Source organism: Apis florea, unplaced genomic scaffold (assembly GCF_048593485.1).
Source record: "Apis florea isolate Af1SG1 unplaced genomic scaffold, ASM4859348v1 contig_3585_pilon, whole genome shotgun sequence".
NCBI lineage: Eukaryota > Metazoa > Arthropoda > Insecta > Hymenoptera > Apidae > Apis > Apis florea.
In genome coordinates, this window is record NW_028256788.1 from 1,801,964 (window position 1) to 1,817,863 (window position 15,900).

General features: G+C 42.5%; 1 protein-coding gene across 2 annotated transcripts; it reads left to right on the forward strand.

Annotated features, from left to right (window-relative positions):
- The first annotated feature begins 4,610 nt into the window (after positions 1-4,610).
- On the forward strand, positions 4,611-14,997 carry drm (odd-skipped family member drumstick). 2 transcript variants are annotated; one of them, XM_086914214.1, is made up of 3 exons: positions 4,611-5,027; positions 9,170-9,838; positions 13,502-13,733. In XM_086914214.1, exons 2-3 carry the CDS (start codon positions 9,609-9,611, stop codon positions 13,515-13,517), a joined length of 246 nt encoding a protein of 81 aa, XP_086770340.1. In that variant the 5' UTR covers positions 4,611-5,027; positions 9,170-9,608; the 3' UTR covers positions 13,518-13,733. The 2 variants fall into 2 exon arrangements, with proteins under 2 accessions (XP_086770340.1, XP_086770339.1); XM_086914213.1 differs by lacking the exon at positions 13,502-13,733 and adding an exon at positions 14,188-14,997 and having other exon boundaries at positions 4,614-5,027.
- The last annotated feature ends 903 nt before the right edge of the window (positions 14,998-15,900 follow it).

The following is a 15,900-nucleotide window of genomic DNA, read 5'->3' on the forward strand; positions in this document are numbered from 1 at the left end:
AGCAGCCAGGACCCTCGTCGATGCTGAAGCTCGGGACCTACCTGCTAATTCGACGTGGACCTGTCTCGATCGTTCCTCGTTATCTCTGCCCACGGGCTAAGGTGATGGCGTTCACGGTATCGTGTGGCTAGGAACCTAATCTATCGGGGCCCACGGGTCGAAACGAGACGAGTTTACGTACCTTTTCTCTCTCTCTCTCTCTCTCTTTTTTCCTTTCCTCTCGACGTGGCACGGACGTGACAATATTTGTCGCGGACCGGCCGATAGCGAGGACGCGCGCTATTTGCCCTGGTAACATTCCCCACGGGATGCCGTCTGTTTGCCCGGCCTTTGTTTCCGCCAGTTTCCGTTTCCTGCGCCAACACGGCGGCCTCTCTGTGATCTATCCCCGCTCACCGAATACGCGTTACTTTTTTAACCGACGTTCATCTAGCTCGATCTTTTACGCGTTCCTTCGAACGAAATTGAGGAGAGAAGTTCGAGGCGAGAAGTTGGAAGGGGTTTGATGATGTTTGATCGAATGTTTCGAGGGTGTGTAAGTTTCTCGCGTCGATTCGGACCGATCTTGTCGGTTTTTGAAGGAAAAGGGAGGGAATTGGAGATGTGTGACGAGGTTTGATCATGTTTGATGACCGAAAGTTTCTGGGATAATGTGATAGTTACTGTGATATGATCGTATTTCGTTCGATTTTTTTGAGGATGTATTGACGAAGACTTGATAGAGCTCCTTTTCTTTCAAAAGGATTGAAATTTGTTCGAAGAAGTTTGATTTGATTCAGTTTATGTGGAAGCAATCGGATATAGAGATTGATTCTTTAAGTATAGAAATGTTTAAAATATTTAATGATGAACGTAGATAAATTATTGAATCAACAATTTTTAGTCATCGAGCATAAAATTAGAAGCATTCGAGTAATGAAAAATATCGTTAAACCTGGAAATTTGATAATTTTGTTAATAGGAATCGTAAGAAACTAATTGAAAGAAATCGGCTTAAGGAATCGAAAGAATGGATTTTAGTTTTAGCTTTAATTTTATTTTTTCCGCAGCAATTTTCAATTATGTTTGAACGAAGCTTCAAATTTTGATTATTTTTTTTTTACACTATTCTAAGAATGATTCTAATTCCTCGAAAATAATTTTTTCCTCATAAAAGAAATATTTTTTTCAAAGCAATATTAATTTATGATTCTGATACGAATATAAATTGTTCTCTTTTACAATATCTTCCCGCTACACGACTTACATCCTTATTCTCCTTTTCGTTCGTCCGATTAGCAGTCTTATACTACTTGCCATTAAAAGCAAGTAAACATACATACATACGAGCTTAGTCCAAGTCATCGAGCTGATTTTAACTTTACGTAATGCGCGTCATACCGTGGATAATGACACACAAGTTGTGCGCTGTCTTTCTAAATTCTTTATTGCGTAATGTCAAGAGATCATCATTGCGCAAGGAAACGAAGAGATTTGAACAAACACTGTCAGACGAATGTGGAAACCATTCGTTATTCATATGGTGTTCTCCATTACTAAAAAGCATTAATACATTACCTCACATTCCTTATTATCATTATTATTTTCTACTTTCTAACAACGTCTTTATGCTTTATTTTTATATGAATTTTAACATGAAAATCACGACGTAACAGGAACATTCGATCCATTGATTCCATTGATTTTTACATTATTTGAAAGATTATGTGAAAGATTATTTTTAATATAATTGAAAGAAGGATTTTATTTTGTTCCAGATCCAAAGATATTTTCGAACTTTCGAAATCGATTAATAATCAAAAGATATACGTATCCATTGTTTTTGTAATGTGTAACAACAACGTCATTTTTTTTCTATTTCCATCCGTTGAATTCAATAAGGCAAAGCGAGACCCTTACACGTTATCTTCAAGATCGGTGTTTGCACGGTTCTCGATAATACGTCCTCCGCAAACATTCTTATCACAGGTTCGTCGCCTGTCAATTTTCTCGACCTTTATATTTTTCTTCGCCACTTTTTGGTTTACACGTTTCATTCTTACAAAGAAACGTGCTTACTTTCTTCGTGAAATTTCAAAGATTCGTCATTTCCTTTTGTGCTTATTCAGCGAGAAAGACCACGATTTTATTATTAATATTGGTTTTATTTTTTTCTGTCTCGATTCCATCGATATCGAAACGTATTTCTCGATTTTGAATATCGTCCGTTAATAAAAATATGTGCCTTCCATTCTCGTGTTTTGACGAAATCGTTCGATAAATTTCATTTATTTCTAAATACATCTTTAACGAAATAAAATTTCTTTTAACAAAAAAATATATACGATATTATTTATTGCTCGATTGTTGTTGGGCGTCATTGTTTATTTTGTGAGAAAATGGAAGGCAAAGTTATAAATTATATCGTAAAAATACGATATATACTCGGAAGACCCTTTCAAGCTTTCGGGGCGAATTTTAGGTACAAACACAGGTTTACTCGTAAATTTTATAATACAAGACAATTGGACATGTATTCAAGAGACAAATGCTAATTTCGTGAAATATCGTTCCCCCGATGCTCTTCGTTCAATTTCCAAGACAAGACGTTCGACGTTCTACAACAGCCCGAACATCTGCCAGAATTCGTCCTTTATAAATCATCATCGCGCGACATTAAGGAACCCCTTAAACGCGATCCCTTTTCCTTTCTTCGATGAATTCTCTCCCTCGGTAAATTCCTTCCTTCGGTGTCGTCACGATTTCCTTCCGAAAACAAAGATCCGAGAAGCCTAATCCTCTCCTCCTCCTTCCCCCCCCCCCGCCCCCTATTTCCATCTTATCGTCCCAAAAATATTTCGATCGGGACCCTCGAGCGAGTTCTCCTCCTCGAAAAAAAAAAAAAAAAAAAGAAAAAAGAAAAAAAAAAGTCGTTTCCTCGTCATCGTCTTCCCGTTGTCATCTTCATCCAAAAAAAGATCCGAAGAAGCACAGTGGCTAAAATCGGATTCCAACCGGCACGTCGGCGGTACCTCTTTGTTGCCGATCGCTCACTGGTCTTCTCCTGCGCTCGGTTGCCAACGGATCGAGCGGGCCTTTCCCGTGGAATTTTTCCACCACTCGATCATCCCGGTGGCCCGCGAGGGAGGCGACAGCCCGTCGGATCGTCCAATCAGGGGACACCGCGAGATCCCGGTGGGCGGCGCCACGCCGGGCGGCGATGGCTCTCCGCGGCCCGGGCAGAGGCCCCGTGGTGGGGCCTGACGGGGGCCTCGCGCCGCCTGGTGGGGGGATTGACATCGACTACTGTGCATTTCCCACGTGCCCTGGGAACCCCCGCGGCATCGTGTCAGCCCCCGCTCTTTGCGCGCTCCTTCCACCTCCGCCCTCCTCCTCCTCCTCCTCCTCCCACACCTTCGTCACTGTTCCCCCGTCGGCCTCGGGAGAGAGGCCTCGATATAGAGACAAAGAGATCACCGCTCCCGCGGATCCTCTTCCAGGAAACCGATTCCAGGTGATCCGTTTTTTCGCGTGGGCGAGCAGATTGACACACGACGAGATCTCCCTCTCTTTCGATCATCTCCAGGATGACGGCGTGGATCATTACGTACCGTCATTTCTGAAGCGCTGGTAGTAAATGTAATCGATCTTCGAAGAAAGGAAGAAAAAACTTACATGCGGGCAATCGATTGGAATATTTTCGAATTTCCACAAGCTTCGTTCGAGCTTGGCTCGAGCGGAAATGAATGAAAATTTTAATTCCTTTAGATGCTGGACGAGAGGGAAGAGAGGGTTGAGTCGCGATGGTTAGGATAGGAACCGCTACCTCCTTTGTAACCCTAGGCTGGCTACCGCCCCCGCAGGGGGAGGAGAGGCAAGCACGCGAAGAGAGAGAGAGAGAGAAACGAAGGAAAGCGTATTTCTCCGGTATTCACGGAAAGAGTGGGAAGACCGTGGTCGTTTCGAAAAGGGTCTCTCGCGTGGGCGAAGAGGGATGCGGTGCAACGGTTACGAGGGCGGTCCTATCCGAAGGCCGGTGGTAGGGATCATGGAAGAGAGGGAGCAAGTTGAGGGACAGTTGGAGGAAGGGGAGGGCGGATGAGCACTCTCCCAGGAGCTCAGGAAGCCGCGTCGTCGAAGGATTTGTGAATAACCGCGCTGCTATTCGGCAGACTGGCCAGACAAGGACACCTAGAATGAAAAGAGAGGCAATCTCTCTTCGAGGATAAGGAACGTAGCCTCTTCGTTCAGCCTTCTCTTCCTCCTCCTCCTCCTCCTCCCTCTTCTTCTTCTTCTTCTTCCTCTTCCTCTTCTTCCTCTTCTTCTTCTTCTTCTTCTTCTTCTTCTTCTTCCTCTGCTCCCGTTCCTCCTCCGCTCGCCTCCTCTTCCGCGCTCTACCACCACTACTACTACCATTACTACTACTACTCCTACTACTACTACTACTACTAGTAGTAGGCAGCGTTGTTCAAGGAAGGAAGATCCTGGAGCGTTTCTCTCCGTAGAGAACCCCGAGAGAGGCTCACACGAACGAAACGACACAACTGGTGGGCATCTCTCCGGTGAGTTGGGTTCGGTAGGGAGGTGTCTCCCGGTTCTCCAACCAGAAGAAGCGAGACGACGACGACGAAGGAGACCTTTGGCGGTTACACACCGCGTCCTACCGTCTTCTGGTGTGCCTACCTATTCGGGCTACCAGCGAACCGAGCGGGCAAACGGAGCTTCAGTCGACGCCGCGCACCCAAACGGTCCAGACCTGTCAGCCCGGAAGACGGTATTATATCCCGACAAACGTATACGATATCCAGGGACCAGAATATAACAACGAGTAACCGACGAACCAGTTTCCACGATTCATCCATCCCTTCCTCTCCCTTCTCTCGCTCCTATAACAACCGGGATAAGAAACGAGAACCGATCATTCTCGCCTGCCCAGTTCGCACGAATTCTCCGCAACGGGGGACACGTTTATTTGACCAGAAGTCCGGCAAACAGCCGCGTGAGAGGGAACGCTACGAGGGAACGAGCGTGGGTGTACGCTACGACCGGTAAGTGCGACTTTGATGACTCTTTTTTTTTTTTTTTTTTCCCTTCCCTCCTCTTCGAACACGCTTACTCCCGCGACACTTTGTTTTTTCTTTCGCCACACAGAATTCGAATTCGAGCCTCGACCATCGATGCTGTTTACGTTTTCGTTTCGATTTCGAATTAATAATTCATTGTATTTACAAATGTATATATATATATGTGTGTGTATGTGTGTGTGTGTGTGTGTGTGTGTGTGTGTGTGTGTATACGCTTAAATATTGGGAATTGAATTTTTTAAATTTCGGATTTTTTTTCTCTCTCTCTCTCTGTTAATTCGAATCAAGTTCGCGCGTAAATTAGGGATCGAGTTTTTCGATTTTTTTTCGAGATTGTCGTTTCTCGCTCCGCTTCATCATCGTGCGGCGCGGGCGGGAAAAGGTGTGGTCCACATTCGTCGATGTCTCTCGAGTCTTCGTGGTGACTGGCCCAAAACCGGTAGCGTGCCACAGGGCGGTACACGGTAGCTCGTTCGTTTTGATTGGCTACCAGGCTACGCTGTACCGAATCTTTTATTCGTCGAACGCTCTCAAACGCTGTGCCTCCCTCTCGGCCGTTTATTCTTAACCTCTGGATAGCGTTGCTGTAACATTCGTTAGAGAAGTTAATTAATCGTACGAGATGAAAATTTCTAAATTACGATTTAAAATTCGTGTTTAAAATCGTGAAACGAGTTGATTACTTGTGAACAGAAAAATTTCTTCGTACGCTCCAAACTTCGAATTAATCGTTATTCCCAAAATACTTACCCCTTTTCCGCGCATAATTTAAATTCATTAATTTCTTCTAATCCCCTTCCCAAAATAAATTCCTTCGACTTGTTTCTCAAGAACAAGGATTCTTTGTGAAAGAGTCCCAAACTCAATCGATCCGATCAAACATATCCGCTCGAAGGAATTGTCTCGATTCACCATCGAGATTCACCTCCATGCCTCCGATCCCATTGGACGTGGAAGCGAGGAATCGTAATAGGAAGTGGCCCTTCCCAGACAGACAGGCCCTTCCACCTCGTTACTCTCCAGTGGCGGGTGACCACGTCGATCCAGAGGGTGTGGTTCCGCTTGGTGGATTTCTGTGGAGGATTCGGTAGCGACTGGCCGAAAACCGGTAGTCGCTGGTAGGGCGGTGCACGGTAGCAGCTCCTCTTTGGTTGGCTACCGGCGAACGAACGAAGGCTACTGCTCCCTTCTTTATTCCACCATACATACGAGAACGGGTGCACGCACGTCGACCGAGCTTCTTGGTTGGCTCCAACCCAGTCCTCTCTTTGATTGGCTGCCTCTTCATCCGTGCCCTCCGTCCTTTTGCTCGCGAGGGACCGAGCGTAAACGCGGGGGCCTTGTGTCTTCGCCGACTGTCGCGAGGATCCCTTTCCCTTTCGTCAAGCAGCGACCTTTCTGCTCCTCTGAACAGTGGAGGGCCTCTTCCGCTGTCATCTTGCAAAATCATCGTGGATGGAAACGTTGTACATTTGTCGTACGCGAGGAAATACACTTCTAAGAGGTTGGTCAGGACGTGAATTGTGGAATTAGGGATTAAGGGAGGTAAGATTCTATAGCTAAAGTTTTTCTAAATTTTTTAAGCGTCTTCGGAATCAGAATCGGACAGGCAACTATTTCGTTTCAGGATTTTGGGGAGCACGATGCGAATTCGCGGAGACGTTTAAATACAGTTAACCGCCTCGACCCGTTCCCTTCCTTCCAAAATTTACTCACGAATATCACCGATTTGTATTCGCAATAGTTCTTCCGGCTGGTAGAAAAAATTTTTATCGAGCTCCCTATTATCCTACCATGGCTACCTAAGAAGCGTCATTTTTCCAACCGAGAAAACTTTCCACCTCGTGAACGTATTGGATTTATGCGAATCACGAGTTTCCACGTCCGATCCGAGACGATAAGTTTTGGGCGGGATGACAAGTACGGTACACGGTGCCCTTACCTCGGCGCGGACGTGCCCGTGTTCACGAGTGAGACACTCGTGTTAGCATCGGTGTTCTTAGAACGGCGACAGCCTGATCGAATTGCAGCACGCGTGTCTAACAGGATTAAGAAATCTCGGTTGCCCGGGTTCAACGCTACGATTGTATTCACCTCACAGTGCCCTAAACAACTCCATTATTCGCCGCGATGAATCGAAATCGTATTTTACGATGGCAGCGTCGTGACCAGCGCGAAGGACCGGCCATCCGGTATTCCAAACCTTGGAACCCGCGCGTTTGATATTTCCAATTCGATGGAAGGGAAAAGAAACGGTTGACTCGTCGATATTTCTTCTTTTTTTTTCTTTTTTTTTTTTTCCTTTTCATCCGCGTGGCGATGGATCGAAGGATGAAATTGAACTTTGAAAATGGCTACGTAACGCTTGCGTGGGATTCGCGGATCCCTTATTACGAGATTATAACTGCCTGCTTCCATATACATCGAATTATCATACATTATCATACATTGGCTTTGACCTCGCCACCGACGAACTTGGCAATAGGTTTCGACATTGTCGATTGTTCGTGGCGAAATCGGAGGGGAGAAGGGATTGTTGAAATTGGAGAAAATATTGCTAGCCTGTAAACGTGATGCGTCAGGGTATAGAAATCGTGTTTAACAGTCTACGGAAAGGGCAAGTGCCCTGCGAAAAAATTTGTATATTTATATTATACCTGGTATTTACCTGGACGTCGGTAGAATTAATGGTATAGGATTTCAATTCATCGGGGGAATAATTCTTCAGTGTCAGCAGAAGTAAGTAAACGACAGGTAGACTAAATACTAAGAAGGTCTATCGATTCGAAAAGGAAAATAACCCTGCCGAAATTCGTTTGAAAGTTGTAGCTTTAAAATAATTGAGCAACTAGCTTCATTCATTCGAAACAGATTCTAGGTAAGGATGAAATAGAAGCTTACCTTAGAAGCTTTACTGCCGTCTACTAATCCGTTCGAACTCTCATTCTTATCTCAAAAATCACACGATTTCTAAAAACTAACTAAATCCCTATTATTGAATCGTACAAACGTTATGACTTTACACTGGAAAGATCCAAACAAACTGCTACTCAAGTTGTTGCAACAAACAGTGTACAAAGAGATCATCGTCTATAATAACAAATCGTTGGTTCCCCGAATGGAGGAGACGTTTGCGTGTCCGGGGAAAGAAATTTCGCTCCGATAAACGAGGCGAAAAATGTCGGCCCAATGAAGAGACGGGTATGACGGGCCCACAAATCGCGTTGCGCGCCTCGGCCGGGACGGGGAGGAGGGAAGCAAAAAGCGGTTAGAGCAGACTCGTGCGTAACACGCAGCTCCGATTAGGCCCCACCGCCGTTAGGCAGCCTAACCAACCGGGATACGCCCAGCCACGCTTATTACTCATTCGGACACGCCACTTTATTCGAGCGTGCGCCGTGTGCTTACCTTGCGCTACCAGTAGCACCTGGACGTGGCTCCTGCACAATGGCCGCGGCGGACCGCGCGATCAGACCCCGGGGGCCTTTTTTATTGCCGCCTCTCCGCTCCGCGGGACCCCTCTTTTCGACGAGCAATTCCTTGCGCCCGTTTTTCACGCGCTTGCCTCCGATCCCACATTTTTCTTTTCGAATATTCGACACGAATAGTGAAGATGAGTAGAAAGTAGAAGAGAAATCACTCGAGATACGTACATCGAGAACTCGTTTATTCCTTCCAACTTATTCCTTCCTTTCTCTATTACATTCGGAATAGCTTTACACTTTTATGGAAGAATGGAACTTTCCTACCTTTATCAGCCTCTATCGTCCATGACTCGAGTCGCGCGAGGCTCAACTCGGATTACCTATTGCGAGTTCGTGATTTATCAAATTACGCGCAACAGTGGTGTCGTATAATTAACAGACCCGAGTTAGTCGAGCGTCACACGCACAGTTGCAAGATCCATTCCAATAAAAATCCAACGTTCCGTGAAAATCGAACTCGGGAAGAGAGGAACCACGAGCCAACCATCCAATCAAAACCCGATTCCCGACCGATTCTTCCCCGAAATCGGAAGACCCTCCAAACCCGCATCACACCCAGCCAGCTATGGATCTCGTCTCCGGGAATCGATCCGAAAATCATTGCTCCTTTATTTCCCGCAGGTAGAAGGAGGACAAGCTGCAAAACCCAAAGGGAGAAAGAGAGAGACGGAGAGAGAGAGAGAGAGAGAGAGGGAGAGATCGTGTTCCCGCGAGGAGGTACAGACCCGAGTGATCTCACTCGCAAGGAGTTAGCCGGTTGGGACTAGGTTTGCGCAGGAGGAGAAGCAGCGACACCCAAGCGAGAGGGAAAGAGAAGGAAGGAAGAGAGAGAGAGAGAGAGAGGAAAAGAGTATCGAGAGAGGGACCCCAAGGAGAGGAAGCTTCTCGTGAAAGAGAGAAAAACGTTCCCCTTGTCGGGCAAGAGGGAAAGAGACGCCTTATAGGCTGTACCAGGTGGAAGGGAGGTGACTTCGAGGCGTTAGCAGGACCGCGAGAGAGGAGGTAGAGGGAAAGGAGACAGAGAGTCGACCAAGAGAAGGAGCGGTGGGAATTTATAAGGATGTTCGCGATAATGCCGATGGAGACAGAGGGGCACGGCAGGGAGTTCGGCCGCCGGCAGAAGATGCGCGCCAAGTGCACGGTAGAGTTCGTCTGCAAGTACTGCCAGCGGCGCTTCACGAAGCCCTACAACCTCATGATCCACGAGCGCAGCCATAAGGACGACGTGACCTTCACCTGTGAGGTCTGCGGAAAGTCCTTCAAGCGGCAGGACAACCTCAAGCAGCACAGGTACATTTTGTCCGGAATATTCTTTTCCAATATATACATATATATATGTATGTATATATATATATATATATATATATATATATATACACATGTATCTATTACATGTACGTATCTATACGTACATATAAATAGGCATACGTATAGAGATACATGTATAGAGATACATATTTTCTTTTATTTTTTTTTTTTTTTTATCGAGCCTGTTCTAATTCGCCGCTCGGCGACGGGACTGGTTCCAAGGGGCTGATTTTTCGCGTAGACCCAGACATCGATCGGACGTCATCCGGGGGGACGATCAGAATTTGTCTTTTTCTTTTTCCGTCTCTGTGCCGGGTTTAACAGTGCGGTTTCCCTCCTCGTTGTGCCTTTTCTTCTTCTTCTTCTTCTTCTTCTTCTTCTCTTGTTTCTTTCCCCTCCCTCCCCCTCTTTCCCTCCCCCTGCCGCCCTTCTTTTTTTCTTTTCTTTCTTTCTTTCTTTCGGCTCGCGATCGGTTTTTCACCGGCTCGAGCGACGATTATGAATGAATTGGAATTGGAAAGGTGCACGTAGTACACTCTGTGCCCGTGACACTGACAGGCCGTCCGATGACAGCCGTTTCGCGGACAGTTTTTATTTATGGTGAAGTTCGATTGTGCTCCCCGCCGTTTGGAGACGTTTGAAGATGTCTGGACGTCGATTGAGCGATCAGTTTCCCTTGGTGCCGGTTCCATCGTTACGACTCGTCACGACTCGCTCGTCCAAGATTGACAGTAGATGAAAGACGTGTCTGTGCTCGGTCTGTGTTCCGTCGCGACGTGTTGTGCCGAGAGACGTTCCGGTTTGAACAGTGACGGATACATTTTTCGCACGAGGAAGGAGGAGGAAGATTCGAGTTCCTCGGGGAAAAATTGCTGAGAAAAAGATATTCGTCGGGATTCGTATTTGACAAAAACGGACGTTTTGTGACGCTTGGTGACGCTTTCCTTTCCGAGAAAGAGTTCGACAGCTTTGACAGCTTCGTAAATCGTAGTGTGCATCGTGTTGACGTTTTTCTTTTTCTTTCTTTCTTTTTTTTTTTTTTTTTTTTTCTGTGTGAAAACTCGATTTCTTTCCTCGAAAGAAATGTCTTCGCCTTTCTTCTTAATGACCGTCGATAATTTCCGAGTGAAAAATCAACGATATGGCGATACAAGAAACGAATGTAAATTTTGGAATAACGTAATTTTCAATTTGTTCCTTTCGAATTTGTAAAAATTCCAAGCTTTCTTTTCTCTTTGAAAATTCTCCTTCTCTCTTTATGCGTGAAAACATAAATTATTCACGTAATGATAAAACGTTAGAAAGGCAACGGTAATATTTTCGATCGATTTGAAGGGAAAAATTCGAACGAGTCAGAAATCTTGTTCCCAAAATATCCATCCTCGTTTAATATGATACGAGAAAAATGTATCCGTTCGAAATCTATCGATTTGAAACGAACTAGCCGGGCATATTGTGTATTGACCCAGACGAGCAAGAACATAGGGACCACTTCGAAAACCGGTCGGGTCACCGGTACGACCTTTTGTAAGACGAAAAAGGATAATCCAACGAAGACAGTACTTCATTTAGTGAGTCATCCTAAGACATGATTTTCCACCGACGATTCGTCAATCGTTCCTTCTTCTCGGTAGCGAAACGAAAGCAATGAAAAGAATTCGTCGATGCACAGACACGAGAAAGTTTCTATAAAGTTTCTGTAAATTGAGAAATTTTTGAGGAAATGGCAGCACTTTCCATGCGAAGAGGTTTGAATTTCCAAGAAATTTTCTTTTAATCCGATTATTACGTGGACAGTTTGAAAATTAAAAGAGACGAGATTGGAATATGCGATTAATAAAAAAAGGGAAGAAACGTAAGAGGAATTTTTAAATTACAGAAAAATGTTGAAGAAAGATGCTTATTACAAAATTAGTAGCAATTTGAAAACGTATTAATTTTTTATCAACTAATCTTGCGTTTTCACATACATTTATTATGTTTTAAATGACGAATCGCAAAGAATTGAAAAGCGAAAGTTCTGGCTTCGATCGGATAACACGTTTAATGCCGATCCGTCGGTCGTCGAAATGAAACAGCCGAATTGAAATTAGTTATGAAACGTCGATATAATTGAAACACGCATCGACAATTATTCCTGCAGATCCAAATTTTTGTGTAATTTTGAATACTTTGTTATTTCAAAGATCCATTTTACATCATGAGTTTTTATCAAAAAGAAACGATTTCTACTTTACAGAAATGAAATTGCTTGCGCATTCCGGTGTTCGATTTTTTTTAATTCAATTTTGAATTGTTTTACAGTGAATAAAATTTTTTCATAATTATATATTAGAAGAAGAAGAAGAAAAAAAGAGAAAAACTTTAATATGTAAAACGCGAATTTAGTAATATCGAAAAAAGGGGAAAAAAAAAAAAAAAATTGAAATTTCAAGAACGAATAACAATAAAAATATATAATCGTGCCTGTAAAAAAATTATAAATCAAATTTAATCGACTTGGTAAAAATTACAATCAAGTTAGTTTACGAAGATTTTACGAAGTTTGATTACAATTTCGTATGATTTATTTACTACTTTAATTTGACTTAAAATAGACTGTATTTCAAATAGCGGATAGTTTTCAGAAATTAAACTTGTATTATTTTTCCTGCTCGGTATAAAATTTAATAATTCGAATGCGCGAGCTAGCATAAAATACATGATATAAAGACGTAATTTAAGCGAAGAAGTTACTGCTTTTACGGAAATACCTGGAGTTAATAAAAACGTCGATATCTCCGACGCTTGACATCGCTTCATTAAAAACGAAATTTACTTATCAGGAACGAGAATGATTTGGCACGTCGTGTACCGGTCTTGCAACTTCGTAAATCTCGCTTAACAATTAGTAGCAACCTCCGGTCTAATATAATCCAAACTTACGAAATTAATAGTCAAGAAAAAAAAAAAAAAAAAATAACGATCACGTTTGATATAAAGTTCATAAAATACGAACATTGATACAAAATTTTGACGCAAAATATTTAAAAGGAAGAAGAAGAAGAAGAAGAAGAAAAATATAATAAAAAGAAGAACAATATAAATGATCGGAAAAAAGTAGGAGATTTTAAACGAAATATTCGAGAAGAGTCAGAAACGTGTTTCAAAGTTGAATATAATTTCTACATACGAAAAGAGGGGGGAAGATATTCACATACATTGTCGCTAAAAAATTTGGAATCGCTTCTCTTCCCTTCTAATTTTACTGTTAATTTTGTCACTACAGAAGTTATGTTAATGGGTGACAAATATCAATGGATATTAATTTCGTTGGATTTTTTTTACGAAAAAATTTTTTACGAAGTAATTCCAACCTAACTTTGTTTCGAACTTCGAACTTTATAGATTGCATTTGAGATTCCAAATTTCTGGTCGGTAATGTAGATTTCTCTGCAAATTCTCGCCCTTCACGCGACACTTGGAGGATTCGGTCTGACCCATAAATCAGTCTGAAAATAATGCTGCCTCTGCATGGAACGTGCGAGCCTAGCGATCGTGCGCGCGTTCGAACGAGCGAGCGATAAAATAAATCTTCGATACTGGTGGATACTAATGGATACCTTGTATGTAACGGCGGTGGTCTTGTTTTCTGTTCTGTTGTAGATGTGGGTGGCGGTGAGCGGGAGCTCTGAATCTCCTGCACCTTGACACACACACAATGCACACGCAACAACAATATCAACAACATGATCAACAAAAAAAAAAAAAAATTTCAAACATCTTTCAACAAAAATCTATAACAACAGAAAAAAATTACAATCCACCTTCTTCTATTGTTTCACATTTATAGATATATATAGATATATATATATATATATAATATTCTATCTCTTAATTTTTTCTTTTTTTTTCTCTCTCTCTCTCTCTCTCTTTTCTTTTCAATTATCTTATTTTTCATTCTCCCGCACTCATTGTCCCCGCCTCGATCACAAGGACATCGTCCTTGCATGGCGTACCGCCACCACGAAATAAGAAAAGAAAAAGAAAGGACACAATAACGCGCAGCATGCTAATATAAGGAATCTAACCTCTCTAATAATACCGATCTTCCATTTATACTTTCCTGCTGCTGTTTCTGCTACTGGACGATCTACGATCGCCATCTATTCGCCTTCTAATTCTTACTAAAAGTACTACTAACTCGAGCGCGCACGATAATCCACTTGCCTAAATCGCGAAGCGGTGATTTGTTAAAAGGAAATAGGAGGAAAATGAGAGTAAGAGAGGAAGCGGATGTTTCCTTGGAGAGTACTTTCCTCATCTTCCGATTTCGACCATCTTTGTTCCAGGAGCATACACTCTGTTCCCTACAAGGGCTCCAACGGCTACTCAAATGGCTATTCGAATGGCTACTCTAGGTACTAGAAGCCATCCAGCCAACTTATTATCCTAAACTTCCCTCGTAGACGCGCGTTTCTCTTTGTTCACTGAATAGGCTAGTTTATTGACAAGCGGTTCGACGAGGTTTTCTTTGGAATTTCGATGGAACCGTTTGCGGTGTACGTATATATATATATATACACATACACACGAGTACATGCTGTTTCCAAGAAAATGATTTTGACGAGAATTCGAGAACACTTCAATGTCCCATTTTTAATTTTAACTCGACCATGATTACGAATTTTGTCAATGCAAGCGTTCCGAAGGAAATTTTTGAAGGGAAACGAACAAAAATGACAAGAAAAATAGAGATTTTCTTACTTAATTAGAAATTTGTATATTGTTCTCTCGAGAAAAGAATTAAAGTAGGTTCTCAATTTTTTTAAAAAAAAGAAAAAAAAAGAATATAAGTTGAAACATCGTTGGATTTGTTACAAAAATTTTCAATTGTGAAGATACCTAAAGAATAGTTATTCTTCGTTACGTTATAAAAATATTTATAATTAGCGATTTGTATATTCCATAATTGCTCAAATGCTAAATAGTTAACGACTAATAAATTTTTTTAAAATTAATAGGATAATAGTTTCAAAAGTAATTTTTGCAATAATTGTAAAGCTATTGCTATACCAAGAACACTATACTAAAACATACGATCTATAGAAACTTAAAAATTAAAATCTTAGAATCAAATAAAAATGGAAGAAAAGAAAAAAGATTCGGTAATGAAAATAAAAAAATCAACGTCGAAATTCCGAGAAATTCTCTCGACCCGGCCACGAGTCTATTCTTCTCGAAGTCCGTCCGTCGATATTCCAAGATCGGTCGATTAATTAATCAACTCGAAAAGACATAGCGCTAGCGAGCCTACTGAGTCGCAAGGGAAACAATTCCGTGGATACTGATCGTCTCCTCGCCTATTTTTAAAAAAGAACCTCGCTTCTCGCTCCTTCATTCCCGCTTTTTCGACGATATTTTTTTTTTATTTTTTTTTTTTTTTTATTAGATTTTTTTTTTTTTTTCGCTTCTGCCACTTTCCTGTATTCCAAGCCTAGACACCTAGACGTTAGCCACAGCAAGTCATTCTCGCGACATTTCATCGCGACAAAGACATCGAGAGACAGAAAAACAAACAGAAGAAGAAATATCACCGTGAACCACGTCAGAATTTCTCCCCCACCAAAAAAAGATGATTCTCCCAAGATAAGATCATCAGGATCCCCGAGATCAAGTCGAGGCAACTCAGTTATCGAGAGAAGATCGAGCAAGTTTCATCCAATAAACTTTTCATTCGGCCATTATTATTTTTCCAAGCTATTCGAAGAACTTCGACAAACGAACTTCGTTCCACTACCACTTTTGTGTCTTTAACGAGTCCCCAACTCGTTCGAGATGATGGCCAAGCAGTTGCACAAGATCGTGGAAAGGCAGGCAATCTAACTTCGTTATCAGCGACACGTTCGAAGGCAGCCAAGTATGCACCCAACCAGTTCCCGTTATCTCTCTAAAATCTACCAGGCCGTGGTTCCTGCTTTCTCTTACGCCACCTGTAACAACTTAATCGTGGAAAGCCGACGTAATTCAGTTCGAGCATCCATGGGAATAGAGAGAACGGGGCC

Bases quoted from the DNA above. Each gene is read 5' to 3' on its own strand.
- drm (XM_086914213.1), top strand. From the start codon at position 9,609: ATGTTCGCGATAATGCCGATGGAGACAGAGGGGCACGGCAGGGAGTTC. The intron at 9,839-14,187 runs GTACATTTTGTC...TCTTTGTTCCAG, and splicing joins GACAACCTCAAGCAGCACAG to GAGCATACACTCTGTTCCCT.